At 39.3% G+C, this 18,175-nt stretch overlaps 1 protein-coding gene across 16 annotated transcripts in view; it reads right to left on the reverse strand.

Moving 5' to 3' along the window:
* The window catches only part of USP45 (ubiquitin specific peptidase 45), a 118,052-nt gene that overhangs the window by 30,162 nt on the left and 69,715 nt on the right, over positions 1-18,175 (reverse strand). For 8 of the 16 annotated variants that reach the window (XM_043510694.1, XM_043510689.1, XM_043510698.1 and 5 more), the window contains 5 exons: positions 15,411-15,498; positions 9,269-9,350; positions 5,382-5,488; positions 2,349-2,405; positions 207-353 (listed from right to left, as the gene is read on the reverse strand). In XM_043510694.1, the coding sequence (XP_043366629.1) occupies positions 207-353; positions 2,349-2,405; positions 5,382-5,488; positions 9,269-9,350; positions 15,411-15,498 (481 nt within the window). Of the gene's footprint in view, positions 1-206; positions 354-2,348; positions 2,406-5,381; positions 5,489-9,268; positions 9,351-15,410; positions 15,499-18,175 lie in introns of those variants that run through there. The other 8 variants (XM_038397507.2, XM_043510696.1, XM_038397512.2 and 5 more) reach the window with 3 other exon arrangements.

Consider the following 18,175-nt stretch of genomic DNA (forward strand, 5'->3'; position numbering starts at 1 on the left):
AAATCTGTAATTTAGCTATTTAAAAATACGAACTTTAAAAATTCCAACATCTATAAATCTAGAAGTAAATATGCAGCAGATCAATTTGAAGTTCATTTTGTAAGCCTCCCATTCACTGTAGAGTGTTAAGCACACTAGAATTCTACTTTGTTACCTGAAACAGGGTTTGAATATAAAGTTGGCCAACAATGCCGTTACATTCTTACCTTATCTTTTGTTAAAGAATGTCTCCTGGTGATTTTTGGTTGTTGATTATTTGGCGCAGTAATAGAAGAGCAGTTGAACTGACCAAGATCTGCCTCTTGTACATTTTTACATTTACTTGTCCTTCCCAAAGGCACAGGTTTTGAGACCTGAGAAATAAAATACTATGACTTAGGAAAGAAATTATATAAAATCCTGTTTTCCTTGTACCCATAAAATAACTAAATGCAAGTTTCTTAGTTTTTTGCAGTGTAGCCATGTTGGTTCCATGATATGAGAGCTCTCTCTCAGTTTCTTAGTTGCAATTTTTGAAAAGTACTAGTCTAAATAAAGCCACGTTCTTTGGTTAATTGGCCTCTGACTTGTGATACACAACTGCTTGCTAAGTTTATAGAACATAACCCACTATACAGACATATTTGAAGGACCACCTGAGATCCACAAGAGGTGGGAATTAAATAGTGATCACCAATGTGGACACAAGAACAAATGGGTATAAACTGGCCACCAGGAAGTTTAGACTTGAAATCAGACGAAGGTTTTTAACCATCAGAGGAGTGAAGTTTTGGAATAACCTTCCAAGGGAAGCAGTGGGGGCAAAAGATCTATCTGGTTTTAAGATTCTACTTGATAAGTTTATGGAGGAGATGCTATGATGGGATAATGGGATTTTGGTAAGTAATTGATCTTTAAATATTCAGGGTAAATAGGCCAAATCCCCTGAGATGGGATATTAGATGGATGGGATCTGAGTTACCCAGGAAAGAATTTTCTGTAGTATCTGGCTGGTGAATCTTGCCCATATGCTCAGGGTTTAGCTGATTGCCATATTTGGGGTCGAGAAGGAATTTTCCTCTAGGGCAGATTGGAGAGGCCCTGGAGGTTTTTTGCCTTCCTCTGTAGCATGGGGCATGGTTGACTTGAGGGAGGCTTCTCTGCTCCTTGAAGTCTTTGAACCATGATTTAAGGATTTCAATAGCTCAGACATGGGTGAGGTTTTTCATAGAAGTGGGAGGGTGAGATTCTGTGGCCTGTGCTGTGCAGGAGGTCGGACTAGATGATCAGAATGGTCCCTTCTGACCTTTGTATCTATGAATCTAGACAGCACACACCCACACCCACACACATGGCCTGAATCAGCCCTGGGAAAACTGCAGTGACACCCAAGGGCCTGCAGATATAAAAATGGGAACTTCCATTCCCAGGAAAACAATATGATCAAAGAGGCACCAATTCCACTCATTCTCAGTAATCCTCAAACACAAGGTAAAACTGTCTTTCCCTAATAGAACTACTGGGGCAGAGTGGTGGTGAAAAAACTGCCTGTCTTCCCCACAGAGAGAATTCTCTTGGAAGACCACTGCCTCCACAGATGCAGAAGGGTGAAATTTGCAACAACAGGGGTCAAACAAACAAAAGTAACAAATAATTGTGTTCCAGCCTCCAACCATCAATTCCTTTTTTACTTAAGTTATTAAATGCTCTCCCAAGCATACATGTGAATCTACAGGGGAGGAGCTAAGAAGGATACTTAAACAAAAACAAAACAAACCCAAGACTTTCTTCCAATTAATGAAGAGAGCTTATAAAACTGTGTGCTAATCACTCCATCAAAATAATGATCTAAAATAAATTGGAACAATGATATTCACAATGAACCAATTTTTACATTATCTCATCACTTTGGTAGCCTTCAGTGAGACTTGCGGGTAAATCTTTGAGCATTTAAATACTACTTTAATCATTTCTTTAGATATAGAAAGCAACAGATTGGAAACTGACTTTTCAAAAGCTTCTAAGTACCCTGAAATTGATTTGCATTTAGTCTAATTTAACAATAATCTGTTTGAACGTATATGGGTATATGTACACAAAGTATTACAAAACTAAACTCAAAACAACATATACAACTATTTATGAATTGTTCTACATTTAGGCTAATTTAATATGATACAGACACACTGTACATATTTTATTTATATACATATACAAATTACATAATCATATATTACACACACACTCTAAGGTTATAAATCAAAACAATGTGTATCTATACATTTCTATACACACACATTTTTATACAGATGTGTAAAATCATACTCCAGCAGAAGCTGTGATTATTAAATATTTAATTTGTTTCTTACCCTCTCCTCTATTATAGGAAGTGAAAGATCAATGAAAGGTTCCTTTACTGTGGAAATCTTGGAGGAAAAGGACAATTAAATACAAAGAACTGTATTAGAGTTCTAGCATGAATTTTCCATGTTTCTATTATAGTAGAAACAAAACTATACAAAAAGCTAATTGTCAGGTGCAAGATCTTTTTAATGAAGAACTTTCTACAAACATAGTACTAAATATTTACTTAAAGCTAACTGTGATTTTATTTTGGGTCAGTAAGTATTAGAGAATGTGATGTCAAATTTCAGTGTATAAAAACAATGGACAAAGTCATATCCCTGTGATCCATACACAGAAAAGAACTTCCCTCCCGACTCAAAGAGTGTCATAAGAACGGCCCTACTGGGTCAGCCCAATGGTCCATCCAACCCAAGCTACTATCTTCTGACAGTGGCTGTTGCCAGGTCTTCCAGAGGGAATGAACAGAATAGGGCAATCATCAAGTGATCCATCTCGTCGTTCGGTCCTACAGGTTAAGGATACCCAGAGCATGGGGGTGCATCCTCGACCATCCTGGCTAATAGCCATTGATGGACCTATCTTCCATGTCAGTTGCCTCTAAGTATTCCCTTACCTGAACAGGCTCTCTAAGGGTGTAGCAATACATGAGAGGGCAGGAGGTAAGCAGGGGAGATGCATCTTGTCCCCATCCCAGAACCCAGAGCCAATTGAAAAGAAAGGGAAACCCTTTGAAAGGGAAGGGGCAGATGCTGGATGGAGAGTCACTAGCAGCACGGCTTGAACAACTTGGCACAAGGGAACAGGCAGTGAGCCAAAGGAATCACATGATAGCTGGCGGATCTCTGAGATCTATGCAGATGTTGGAGGACATGTGGTGTTTGTGGTTGGATTACCAATTTCTTCTGCAGGAAGAGGGTGCAAATCCAATGGAAAACTGCAGAGTAAACTCTCTGAAGGGAAACTTGGAATCTTTTGACCCTATGCAGAAACGTTTGAGCTTTTGCACTGTTCATGAATGCAATTATTGTTGAGTAAATGACAATTATATCAAGTGGGTAAAATGACAGGATTCTGCCTAATCATATCTGAAGTGATGTACCCCAAAATGGGTTAAATCATGTAACTAGTTCATTCACTAAAGCTAAAAAGCAAATTTCTTGGGTCATGCATCTATACTTAGAGTGGTACTAGTAGTTAAATTAAAGCCAATCCATGGAAAAAAAGTTAATAGGGTGTTTAAAAATACCCTCTCTTATTCCAAAATTATGTTTTGCTTCTTCAAAACCATAATAAAAATGTATGCTAGAATTAGAGAGAGTTGGACTTTATCTATATATGCAGTGTAGTTGTAGCTGTGTCAGTTCCAGGATATTTGAGAGACCAGGTAGTGGAGGTAATATCTTTTACTGGATCAGCTTCTGTTGGTGAGAGAGACAAGCTTTCAAGCTACACAGAGCTCTTCTTCAGGCTCTGTGTAGTTCAAAAGCTTGTCTCTCTCACCAACAGAAGCTGATCCAGTAAAGGTATTATGTCACCCAATTTTATCTACATTTTCTTTTCATGCCCTCTTCCAGGCTGACCTTATGCCTGGAATATCCTGCCAAAACCTGTTTACTAAGCTCCCTTTCTCGCCACATTCAAATCCCTTCTAAAAAAAATTTTTTACTACCTTGCTTATGAGAAGTTCGTGGAAGGTAAACAAACAAAAAAAATACCAAGATGTATATACAGCTCACTGACTAACCATGTTCTCTTATTACTGTCATCCTTGCCATTCCTTTCCCCTTGTATGTTTATGACCCTCACTTGTGGGTGTTACGTTAAATTTAGCTAGGAAAACATTTTTACTTGTTTTGTGATGCACCCAACATATTTCTGGATGCTAGAAAAATAAATAATCAGGATCAGAACTGTCCTAGCACTGTGTATTTAAATTTAAGTGGTGTTTGTTTGTTTACATGTTTATTTTTGGGGGTCAGCAGAATTTTAGCAAGGCTTCTGTGGAGATGGATTTTGCAAGAACCAGTGCTAGATCAAAAAATCCCCACCAACGCTGATAAAGGAAACCGAGCTGGAACCTTGTTTTAATGTGGTTGTAGCCAGCAAATTCCTGATTCCTGTGCAGATTAAACAACAGTAATATGGTACACGTAACTTCTAACCTTTCTAAGTTGTATGCAGATGAAGTTCTTCACTGATATCGGTGACATTAAAAATATACTCTGCACATTACACAAGAGGAAGATTACCAGCCACTGCAGAACTGTGATTAATTATTCAGACTGAAAGGGTTTATTATATGTCTATAACATGAAATATAATATTGTAAACCAAACATAAATGCAACATTCAATAATTCATGAAAATTTATCAAAATAATAAATTTTTCATCCTTTTAGCACTAAAGAGAAAATACAATTATGGAAATTACTTATTTTTGATAAAATGTTGATCAATACTAAGTTACTAAAGTTATATATTGTTTAATAAAAATATCAAGTTAACTACTAAAATTATTTCAAGAAGAGACCATTTATGTCAATATCAATTCCATTATCTGAGTAAATATATTTTCCCACTCCCTGTAATCAAATCAATATTTCCCAAATTGTGGTACATGTCCCAAAGAACTAGCCGTGGGGGCAAGAAAAATGGATACATTAAGATGGAGGAGAACTTTAACAACACATAACAGAGTTGTGGGGGCAGGGAGGGTGGACCCGTTTCATTTTCCTGAAGAGGGGCTCAGCTTTCAAAAATCTGGGAAACGCTGCATTAAATACATGATCAGTATTTCCCAAATTATTGTAGAATTTGGAGCCTCCAGCCCAAGATTAGCTAGACACAAACAATTCACAGCATTTAAATCTTTTCTAAATCATATGACTCCTTTGTATGAGTGGAGAGGATAATATTTTAAGGACAAAATAGTCCTTTTTAATAAGAAACCTTAAATAAAATCCTTTTACAAAAAAATAGTATTAAATTGACAATACAATTCTATTCCACATTGAGCTGAATTCCTAAATACCTACATTTTCACATTCCTCACACATGACAGTGCTAGTCAATTCACCAACAAAGATCCTGTCTATGAAGTTCGTCTTCACACCCTCTCTTCCATATGCTGAAAAAACATTACCTTTTTTAATGTGAAAAAACAGATCCAATGCCACTGTATAAGTACAATGTAATTCTTTCTATGGTTTATTCTGAACACACATAGTACAACGTAGGAATATGTTCAAAATATTTCCTAGCACTAATGAAATATTTTATTGAATATTTGTCAATACTTAGTAATAGAGAACACAGTTTCTCCCTCCCCCTCCTCCTTCAGTAACAGGATAATGCTACATCTCTTAAAAAGAGGCCTTTTTAAAAGTTTTTTTTTATTTTACTACACAATGCAAGTCATCAGTCCTGTTGATATAATATTCTATTACACTGTAGCAGGCATATAGGCAGAAGACTTGCTGGTTGATTTTCTAAATGACAAATAGCTTCTAAAAAATTGTAAAAAAATTCTAAAAAAGAGCTCAAAACCAAAACCTGTTAAATATATTTGTAATACATTACCAAACTCAAATTACTACAGATTTGGCAAGCATTAACTTAATTTTTCAGACCAATAACAATACCTTTGGAATTTTAATGAAGCTAATTGCTTGCTATACACAGAAAGTTAAAGTATTATGTAAATAAAAGGCTCAGGTTTAGAAAATATTGCCCTGATTCAAATAATTATTTATCTTGTTTTTGTGTTATTCTTAATACACTTATGATATCAGCAACCTTGTGGCAATTTAATCAACAATGCATTTTAGGTTGTCTCTTTATGAGTGATGCAATGATTGTGGCCTTAATGAAAGATAGAAGATGCAGCAGAATATTTAACTAGAAGTAAAACTAAGTTTTACATGCCTATATGACAGTGATTAACAAAAGAAAGCCTTTATTCTAGATACTGGAAACAGATTAGTACATAACACTTTGATACTTTACATGTGCACTAGATGGCACCAGAATAACAAGTAACAAAAGCCTTATAAAACCATCTACAGTACCTCAGGGCAGTCAATTTTGAAAGTTATATTTTAAAACTTATTTGAGCATAAGCTTTCGTGAGCTACAGCTTACTTCATTGGATGCATTCAGTGGAAAATACAGTGGGGAGATTTATATATATAGAGAACATGAAACAATGGGTGTTACCAAACACACTGTAACAAGAGTGATCACTTAAGGCGAGCTATTACCAGCAGGAGAGCGGGGGGGGGGGGGGGGGGGGGAAGGGGACCTTTTGTAGTGATAATCAAGGTGGGCCATTTCCAGCAGTTGACAAGAAAGTCTGAGGAACAGTGGGTGAGTGCGGGGGTGGGGGTGGGGGAGAATAAACATGGGGAAATATTTCCAACACACCTCTGAACAACATACTAACCCACAGAGACCTTCCTACCAAGACTACAAAAAGAAGGATTCTGGGTGGACTGCTCCTGAAGGTCGAAGCAGACTGGACTTCTACATAGAGTGCTTCTGCCGACATGCATGGGCTGAAATTGTGGAAAAGCAGCATCACTTGTCCCATAACCTCAGCTGTGCAGAACACAATGCCATCCACAGCCTCAGAAACAACTCTGACATCATAATCAAAAAGGCTGGCAAAGGAGGTGCTGTCATCATCATGAATAGGTCGGAATATGAACAAGAGGCTGCTAGGCAGCTCTCCAACACCACTTTCTACAAACCATTACCCTCTCTGATCCCACTGAGGGTTACCAAAAGAAACTACAGCATTTGCTCAAGAAACTCCCTGAAAAAGCACATGAACAAATTTGCACAGACACACCCCTGGAACCCCGACCACGGATATTCTATCTGCTACCCAAGATCCATAAACCTGGAAATCCTGGATGCCCCATCATCTCAGGCATTATCACCCTGACAGCAGGATTCTCTGGCTATGTAGACTCCCTCCTCAGGCCCTACGCTACCAGCACTCCCAGCTATCTTCGAGACACCATTGATTTCCTGAGGAAACTACAATCCATCGGTGATCTTCCTGAAAAGATCATCCTGGCCGCTACGGATGTAGAAGCCCTCTATGCAACATTCCACACAAAGATTGACTACAAGCCGTCAGGAATAGTATCCCTGATAATGTCACGGCTAACCTGGTGGCTGAACTTTGTGACTTTGTCCTCACCCATAACTATTTCACATTTGGGGACAATGTATACCTTCAAATCAGCGGCACTGCGATGGGTACCCGCATGGCCCCCAGTATGCCAACATTTTATTGGCTGACTTAGAACATGCTTCCTCAGCTCTCGTCCCCTAATGCCCCTACTCTACTTGCGCTACATTGATGACATCATCATCATCTGGACCCATGGAAAAGAAGCCCTTGAGGAATTCCACCATGATTTCAACAATTTCCATCCCACCATCAACCTCAGTCTGGACCAGTCCACACAAGAGATCCACTTCCTGGACACAACGGTGCTAATACACGATGGTCACATAAACACCACCCTATAATGGAAATCTACTGACCACTATTCCTACCTACATGCCTCCAGCTTTCATCCAGATCATACCACACCATCCATTGTCTACAGACAAGCTCTACGATATAACCACATTTGCTCCAACCCCTCAGACAGAGGCAAACATCCACAAGATCTCTATCAAGCATTCTTACAACTACAATACCCACCTGCTGAAGTGAAGAAACAGATTGACTGAGCCAGAAGAGCCAGAAGTCACCTACTACAGGACAGGCCCAAAAAGAAAATAACAGAACTCCACTAGCCATCACCTTCAACCCCCAATTAAAACCTCTCCAACGCATCATCAAGGATCTACAGCCTTCCTGAAGGACGACCCATCACTCTCACATTTCTTGGGAGACAGGCCAGTCCTTGCTTACAGACAGCCCCCCAATCTGAAGCAAATACTCACCAGCAACCACACACCACACAACAGAACCACTAACCCAGGAACCTATCCTTGCAACAAAGCCCGTTGCCAACTCTGTCCACATATCTATTCAGGGGATACCATCATAGGGCCTAATCACATCAGCCACACTATCAGAGGCTCAGTCACCTGCGCATCTACCAACGTGATATATGCCATCATGTGCCAGCAATGCCCCTCTGCCATGTACATTGGTCAAACTGGACAGTCTCTACGTAAAAGAATAAATGGACACAAATCAGACGTCAAGAATTATAACATTCAAAAACCAGTTGGAGAACACTTCAGTCTCTCTGGTCACTCGATTATAGACCTGAGAGTGGCTATCCTTCAACAAAAAAGCTTCAAAAACAGACTCCAACGAGAGACTGCTGAATTGGAATTAATTTGCAAACTGGATACAGTTAACTTAGGCTTGAACAGAGACTGGGAGTGGATGGGTCATTACACAAAGTAAAACTATTTCCCCATGTTTATTCCCTCCCCCCACCCCACTGTTCCTCAGACGTTCTTGTCAACTGCTGGAAATGGCCCACCTTGATTATCACTACAAAAAGGTTCTCCCCCCCCAACCCCCCGCTCTCCTGCTGGTAATAGCTCACCTTAAGTGATCACTCTCCTTACAGTGTGTATGGTAACACCCATTGTTTCATGTTCTCTATGTATATAAATCTCCCCACTGTATTTTCCACTGAATGTATCCGATGAAGTGAGCTGTAGCTCACGAAAGCTTATGCTCAAATAAATCTGTTAGTCTCCAAGGTGCCACAAGTACTCCTTTTCTTTTTGCGAATACAGACTAACATGGCTGCTACTCTGAAACCCATTTTAAAACTTGTACATTCAATTTTTGTTTTAAATAGTGATTAATTTGCTAAAAAGAACTTAAAAATAAATCATTATAAATGACAAGACAATATTGTATTAAATAACAACATACCTTTAACTTTTCTTTTAGTTTCCTCATCTGCAGTTTTAGTTGTTGGATTGTTGAATGCTTTTAAGATACCAGCTTGTATACGCTATAAATATAAACATAAATAATTAATAAGTATTTTCAGTGGGTGATAGGCACTGCCAAACTGTTAGAAACAAAAACTTTTGGTTATTTCCAGAAAACTACACAAGTTTATATAATTCTAGCTTTAACTAGTCAAGCATTTTTCATCACAAAAAGGGTCAATTTAGGTATGTAGTGAATATATCAAGAAATTGTGGATTATGAAGTGTACATTGCTAGGAAAGAAAATAAAGTGTCAATGGAGAAATTGCTTTGTAGTGCAGTGACTGACTGAAATATAATGTGCGTAAAATTTGCTAAATATATTTAACCATGTTTCAATTACTCTATTTAGAGAGTAAATTTTATTTGCTAGCCAATACACGTTTAAAAAAAAAAAATAATAATCAATCTAGTCATGCATCAATGTGTGTACAGAAAACTCCCATTAACCCATATAAGGATTATCTGAATGTACTGAAGAGAATGTAGAACCCTAAAAAAATATTTTTGGAGGAGGCTAACTGCATCTAAATAGCATCCAACAGAATCTTACTACCTGTACTTATAGCTTGCACATAAAAATAGCAAGTTTTGCCCACTTCTCAACAAAAAATTAACTGCAGTTAGCATAGTGAGGTCTCATATTACTAAGGTTTCAATATTTTTACAGAATATATAACTAACCTTTTCCCAGTACGCTGTGGAATAGCATAAATAATGAAACAATACTGTCAAATACAGGAACAGAGTACATTTTTGGATGTATTATCCATATGTTCCTGTTTTTATTTTCCTCCCTTTTAAAAAGTACTTATTCAGAGTCTTCAGTAATGTGTAATGGGTCTCCCATTCATCAGTGAAAAGTAGCAAAGTTCTACTGTATTATTACAATTTGTTAAATGGCACATGGAAGTCACAAACAGAACAATGTACTGTACCATTCCAGAAACAAGCTGTGATGCTACAGAAGTTTTATATGTAGTACATAGCAGACCTACTAACTAATAATCATCACTTTTACAACATAGTTCTAATGTATAAAAATATATTAAAATTTGAGATGGTTATAAGTTGTCATGTTCCACTCAAACCATATGTACTGGGAAATGCTATGACAAAGGATAGGTTTTGAGGTTCGATTTCCAGTTCATCTATCTACCCACAGACTAGTCATACTTCTACCTTATGGAGTATGTGACCTGGCTTGTGAATTAAGTCCGGACACCCCAAGCTCTGCTTTGTTCATCTTAAAGCCAACAATATACTAAAAGGACTAATCAATACGTAATTCACCAAGTTGAATACCATAAATGGGTTTAGGGCCATAAGCAACCCCTTTTGTTGGGATTAGTGCGTTGAACCATTTATTTAGGTCAAAGAAAGACATATCTTTGAATGGTCAGGGTGCTACTAACAATGGCGGCAGACATTAATCAATTAGCAGCAGGGTTCAGCTACTTCAAACCCTGGTGTGAAACAATCTCCAGCACACAGCGCTGGAAACAGCAGACAGTGTGTAATTTGGATTGTGATATTGACAGATTTATGTTAAAGGTCCACTTTTATAGATTACTGTATTTTCAGAAGGATGCAGAAAAAAAAATAAAAACAGGATTCCAAAGAATGCAATATTGTTTCAGAAAGCCCAGAAATTGGAGACAAAACCTCAAGGCGCCGTAGAATTGTTTTATAGGATACAAAAACAAATTAAAAGCATAGTGAAAAGGTAATTTATGTAGCACTATAAAAGCATTTTGAGATTGCACTCACCTATTTGAATACAGTATGTATATTTTAAAGGACCAAATAGCTTTGATTGAAAAAATTAACTGGGATTTCTAAGAGAAGTGCCAATTAGACTGCTCAACTGAACAGAAGGTTTATCACAGGTACACTGAAGTGGTTAGCTGCTATTTTATCAGGGCTGTTACTGAAACTTTACACTCAAAAGCAAACATTTAAAAGCAGCATGAAAGAGGAAGGTTAGTGGCTATAATCATTTCTAAAGGATTCTGGTGGCAGACATATTGCTGTAGGCTTTCTTCAATCAAAAAACACATGGTAGTGACACTCCATAACAATAGCACGATTAACAGCTGTGCAGTTCCCATGACAGACAATGCTGCTACTGCTTGTATCTGACTGGCACAACTGTCATTGCTCACAAGATTGAATAGATCCACAGATCTGACATTCTCAGTTTGTCATACCATTTATAGACCCGAAAAAGAAAGGGAGAGAAAAAAAGAGCTTTTACTAGTAATGTCCCTTACTGCACAGCCTGAGGTGATAAAGTCACTATTAATAGTAATGCACCATTATGGAAAAACAGGGGTTTAATTGCTGTAAAAGGTGGGACCAACCTTTACTTACCCAATAATAGAGATGGCAGAAATACTATACAACCTAATGTATAAAGAAAATATTCCTCGGCATGTTCTATTATGGTGATAACAGTGGCCACCATTACTCTCTAATGAAACTATTAATAGAACAAATAAAAAATACATTCTAAGACCTAATCATGCTGCCATGTTCACTGACGGCACTGGAATTTATGCTGTCATTTTTGTTAATCTGTTCTTTACGGGGGGAGAAGAGGAGTGTCAGAATATTAGTTTAAGTAAGCATTCCCTTGCTTTTACTGTCAAACCTATATTCTCATAGGTTGCACAGTAAATAGGGTTTAACCACTCTACCCATTAAAGTCAATAGGAACAACACAGTACCACCATCACTACAACATTCTGAAAACTCCCCCCCCCCCCCCGCTTAAAGTAAAAGCAATAAAAAAACAGCAGTCCTTATAGTTTTGCTCAGTGGGTCGTTTTATGACATTACAAGGTCAGGACTGAGAAAAACTTCTCCATAGTTCACTACTTTTATGATACAGCCTATTGTTTACATGAACTAAGTTTTCAGCTTTGCAACAAGGAGCTTGTTGATATTCAACTGGGTTTGAGTTGCATATTCGCAATGCATTTCCACAATTCATGCTAACCACTTTTGCAGCTTATTTATAGCATTCTGTCGCTGCATAATCTTGTTGTACATTGGAAGCTATAATAGTATTCTCTTTATTCAGGCAATGACAATATGGACTGACTGATGACCAAATGTGCCATTTGTCAGAAAAATAGTTCCATAAAGTCTGAAATACATAAAAATATTGCAACATGTACATGGCAGAGGGGCATTGCTGGCACATGATGGCATATATCACATTGGTAGATGCGCAGGTGACTGAGCCTCTGATAGTGTGGCTGATGTGATTAGGCCCTATGATGGTGTCCCCTGAATAGATATGTGGACAGAGTTGGCAACGGGCTTTGATGCAAGGATAGGTTCCTGGGTTAGTGGTTCTGTTGTGTGGTGTGTGGTTGCTGGTGAGTATTTGCTTCAGGTTGGGGGGCTCGTGTATGTCATCAATGTAGCGCAAGTAGAGTAGGGGCCACTGACTTCCTGAGGAAACTACAATCCATTGGTGATCTTCCTGAAAACACCATCCTAGCCACTATGGATGTGGAAGACCTCTACACCAACATTCCACACAAAGATGGACTGCAAGCCATCAGGAACAGTATCCCCGATAATGTCACGGCTAACCTGGTGGCTGAACTTTGTGACTTTGTCCTCACCCATAACTATTTCACATTTGGGGACAATGTATACCTTCAAATCAGCGGTACTGCAATGGGTACCCGACTGGCCCCACAGTATGCCAACATTTTTATGGCTGACTTAGAACAACGCTTCCTCAGCTCTCATCCCCTAATGCCCCTATTCTACTTGCGCTACATTGATGACATCTTCATCATCTGGACCCATGGAAAAGAAGCCCTTCAGGAATTCCACCATGATTTCAACAATTTCCATCCCACCATCAACCTCAGTCTGGACAGTCCACACAAGAGATCCACTTCCTGGACACTACGGTGCTAATACACGATGGTCATATAAACACCACCCTATAATGGAAACCTACTGACCACTATTCCTACCTACATGCCTCCAGCTTTCATCCAGATCATACCACACCATCCATTGTCTACAGACAAGCTCTACGATATAACCACATTTGCTCCAACCCCTCAGACAGAGGCAAACATCCACAAGATCTCTATCAAGCATTCTTACAACTACAATACCCACCTGCTGAAGTGAAGAAACAGATTGACAGAGTCAGAAGAGCCAGAAGTCACCTACTACAGGACAGGCCCAAAAAGAAAATAACAGAACTCCACTAGCCATCACCTTCAACCCCCAATTAAAACCTCTCCAACGCATCATCAAGGATCTACAGCCTTCCTGAAGGACGACCCATCACTCTCACATTTCTTGGGAGACAGGCCAGTCCTTGCTTACAGACAGCCCCCCAATCTGAAGCAAATACTTACCAGCAACCACACACCACACAACAGAACCACTAACCCAGGAACCTATCCTTGCAACAAAGCCCGTTGCCAACTCTGTCCACATATCTATTCAGGGGACACAATCATAGGGCCTAATCACATCAGCCACACTATCAGAGGTTCGTTCACCTGCGCATCTACCAATGTGATATATGCCATCATGTGCCAGCAATGCCCCTCTGCCATGTACATTGGTCAAACTGGACAGTCTCTACGTAAAAGAATGAATGGACACAAATCAGACGTCAAGAATTATAACATTCAAAAACCAGTCGGAGAACACTTCAATCTCTCTGGTCACTCGATTACAGACCTGAGAGTGGCTATCCTTCAACAAAAAAACTTCAAAAAACAGACTCCAACGAGAGACTGCTGAATTGGAATTAATTTGCAAACTGGATACAATTAATTTAGGCTTGAATAGAGATTGGGAATGGATGAGTCATTACACAAAGTAAAACTATTTCCTCATGTTATTTCTCCCCACCCCACCCCCCACTGTTCCTCAGATGTTCTTGTTAACTGCTGGAAATGGCCTACCTTGCTTGTCACCATGAAATGTTTTCCTCCTCCCGCCCTCCCCCCGCTGGTGATGGCTCATCTTAAGTGATCACTCTCCTTACAGTGTGTATGATAAAACCCATTGTTTCATGTTCTCTCTGTGTGTATATATAAATCTCCCCATGATATTTTCCACTGAATGCATCCAATGAAGTGAGCTGTAGCTCACGAAAGCTTATGCTCAAATAAATCTGTTAGTCTCTAAGATGCCACAAGAACTCCTTTTCTTTTTGCGAATACAGACTAACACGGCTGCTACTCTGAAACCTACCATAGTGAAGTGTCTCCTTCAGGAAAAGATTATTTGCTATTACAAATTGCCTGAAGGAAGACTTTTTCCTCTGAGTCAGAAAGAGGGAAAACAGTGATGAACCTGAGATGTCAAACAAATCAAATCAGATGTATTATGGAAGACTGTACTTCTGGAAACAGGGAAGTAAGGGGCAGAAATGAAGTAAATACTAAATGTGTATAGACATCTTTTTAATATAAAAAGCTTTCTTTACGTACCATATATATTTAATACTGGATCTAGATTTGTTAAGTAATGGAAAATACAGTTTCATTTGTAAAACAAGCAATTTTTCTTCACTTAAAACATTGCTAAAAGACATCAAAACCTTGGATAATATTTTTGCTTTCATTTTTTTTTCAGTCAAATTGGTTTCAATGAAGTTTTAGAACATAAACTAACTGCTCCCTGGATGTGGGGAGGTATATGAAGCTTTATCCTGAAACAGATTTTACCAAATGAGTTAGGGACATGACTTTTACCCTACCATTTAAAAAGCGTATTTTTTAAATTAACTACAGATGATTCAGTCTCCTAAAATGGTGTTTCCAAAGTCACAGTAAAGTTATAACCACCATCATTTACGATATACCCTTCAACAATCAACTGAAATCTGTATCCAGATCAACAGATTTAAAATACCAAAATGAAAATGTAATAATCAAGTTTTTTTTTAAAAAATAGTAGAAACAAGCCTTAGTAGCCATTTCATTATGTATATTTTAAACAGAGAAAACAAAGTATGTGAAAAGGTGACATTTGATCTATAGTCAATTCAAGCTACTTCACTGAAAATATACAAAGATTTTACCTTTGTTTCTTCTATTCTCATTGCATCCAACAAATAATGGAGAAGTTCTTGGCTATCCTGCTGTTGGAACCCTTTAAACCGAGGGGCCCTATAGAAGAAGTGAGAAAGAAGTTCAAAATGACTCTGATGGCTTCCACTTAGGATTTCCGGGGAAGTATTTTCAAAACACTATACTCCCTCCCCCAACCATGCCCCTCCTCTACCCTTCAAAATAATAATAATAATAATAATTTTTTAAAAAAGACAAAAACCTCAGGCTGATGTACAGAATACAGGACTCAGTGTTATAATACATACAATACTTGGAAAAATTGTATTTAGAGACTGAAGGAACATCTTGAGCCTTGGACCAAATGGTAACATAGTCCAGGTCAGAAATTACACAAGTACACTTAGAAAGTAATAGTAAGATAAGAGCTCATCCTCATTTATACCTCAATAATCTACCTACGATAGCTTCAAGCCTACTTGCTCAACCAACCTTTTGATTTGTAACTTACTGAATGTAGTGAAAGGCATCTGAATGGGTAAGATGGTGAATATATTAAAAAAATAAATGCCATGCTCCATATGAATTTTAGTTTGTAGTGGGGCAGGGGTTCCTGAACGTGGTCGCAGCTTGTCCAAGGTAAGCCCCCGGCGGGCCACAAGATGCTTTGTTTACCTGAGCGTCCGCAGGTATAGCTGCTTGCACCTCCCAGTGGCCATGATTTGCCGTTCCCGGCCAATAGGAGTTGCAGAAAGTGGCACAGGCAAGCCAAAAAGATACTTTTCTTTCTAGAATACAGAAAAGCCTCAGACCGACAACAAAATCTTTTAAGCATCTTTTTGACCTAGCCAATCTACTCCATAAAGCTCAGTCTGGACCAGCAGGGTAACTAGTTGGTACATGACTGCTGACATTTTTCAAATCGGTCTAGGGGATTTGGATGCCCAACTGTAGTTTTGAAAAATCACAGCTGAAGGGGCCAGCTCATGTCTCACTGTAGTAATTCAAGGTTTCAGAGTAGCAGCCGTGTTAGTCTGTATTCGCAAAAAGAAAAGGAGTACTTGTGGCACCTTAGAGACTGAAATTTATTAGAGCATAAGCTTTCGTGAGCTACAGCTCACTTCATCGGATGCATATGGTGGAAAAAACAGAGGAGAGATTTATATACACACACAGAGAACATGAAACAATGGGTTTATCATGCACACTGTAAGGAGAGTGATCACTTAAGATAAGCCATCACCAACAGCAGGGGGGGAAACTTCCTCGTGGCTGGACATTACAAAAACTAGACAAGCCATTTACAACACACACTTTGCTTCTCTACAAAAGAAAAAGGACACTAAGCTATCTAAACTACTATATGCCACAAGGGGCCACAACAATGGTTCCCGTAACCCACCCAGCAATATTGTTAATCTATCCAACTATACTCTTAGCCCAGCGGAAGATTCTGTCCTATCTCGGGGCCTCTCCTTTTGCCCCTCCACCCCCACGAACATGATACAGTTCTGTGGTGACCTAGAATCCTATTTTCGACGTCTCAGACTCAAGGAATATTTCCAACACACCTCTGACCAACATATTAACCCACAGAGACCTTCCTGCCAACACTACACAAAGGATTCTGGGTGGACTCCTCCTGAAGGTCGAAACAGCAGCCTGGATTTCTACATAGACTGCTTCCGCCGACGTGCACGAGCTGAAATTGTGGAAAAGCAGCATCGCTTACCCCATAACCTCAGCCATGCAGAACACAATGCCATCCACAGCCTCAGAAACAACTCTGACATCATAATCAAAAAGGCTGACAAAGGAGGTGCTGTCGTCATCATGAATAGGTCGGAATATGAACAAGAGGCTACTAGGCAGCTCTCCAACACCACTTTCTACAAGCCATTACCCTCTGATCCCACTGAGAGTTACCAAAAGAAACTACAGCATTTCCTCAAGAAACTCCCTGAAAAAGCACAAGAACAAATCCGCACAGACACACTCCTAGATCCCCGACCTGGGGTATTCTATCTGATACCCAAGATCCATAAACCTGGAAATCCTGGACGCCCCATCATCTCAGGCATTGGCACCCTGACAGCAGGATTCTCTGGCTATGTAGACTCCCTGCTCAGGCCTTCGTTACCAGCACTCCCAGCTATCTTCGAGACACCACTGACTTCCTGAGGAAACTACAGTCCATTGGTGATCTTCCTAAAAACACCATCCTAGCCACTATGGATGTAGAAGGCCTCTACACCAACATTCCACACAAAGATGGACTACAAGCCATCAGGAACAGTATCCCCGATACTGTCACGGCTAACCTGGTGGCTGAACTTTGTGACTTTGTCCTCACCCATAACTATTTCACATTTGGGGACAATGTATACCTTCAAATCAGCGGCACTGCGATGGGTACCCGCATGGCCCCACAGTATGCCAACATTTTTATGGCTGACTTAGAACAACGCTTCCTCAGCTCTCGTCCCCTAATTCCCCTACTCTACTTGCGCTACATTGATGACATCTTCATCATCTGGACCCATGGAAAAGAAGCCCTTCAGGAATTCCACCATGATTTCAACAATTTCCATCCCACCATCAACCTCAGCTTGGACCAGTCCACACAAGAGATCCACTTCCTGGACACTACGGTGCTAATAAGCGATGGTCACATAAACACCACCCTATATCGGAAACCTACTGACCGCTATTCCTACCTACATGCCTCCAGCTTTCATCCAGATCACACCACACCATCCATTGTCTACAGGCAAGC

The sequence above is a fragment of the Dermochelys coriacea genome, chromosome 3 (assembly GCF_009764565.3).
Source record: "Dermochelys coriacea isolate rDerCor1 chromosome 3, rDerCor1.pri.v4, whole genome shotgun sequence".
In the NCBI taxonomy this organism is placed as follows: domain Eukaryota; kingdom Metazoa; phylum Chordata; order Testudines; family Dermochelyidae; genus Dermochelys; species Dermochelys coriacea.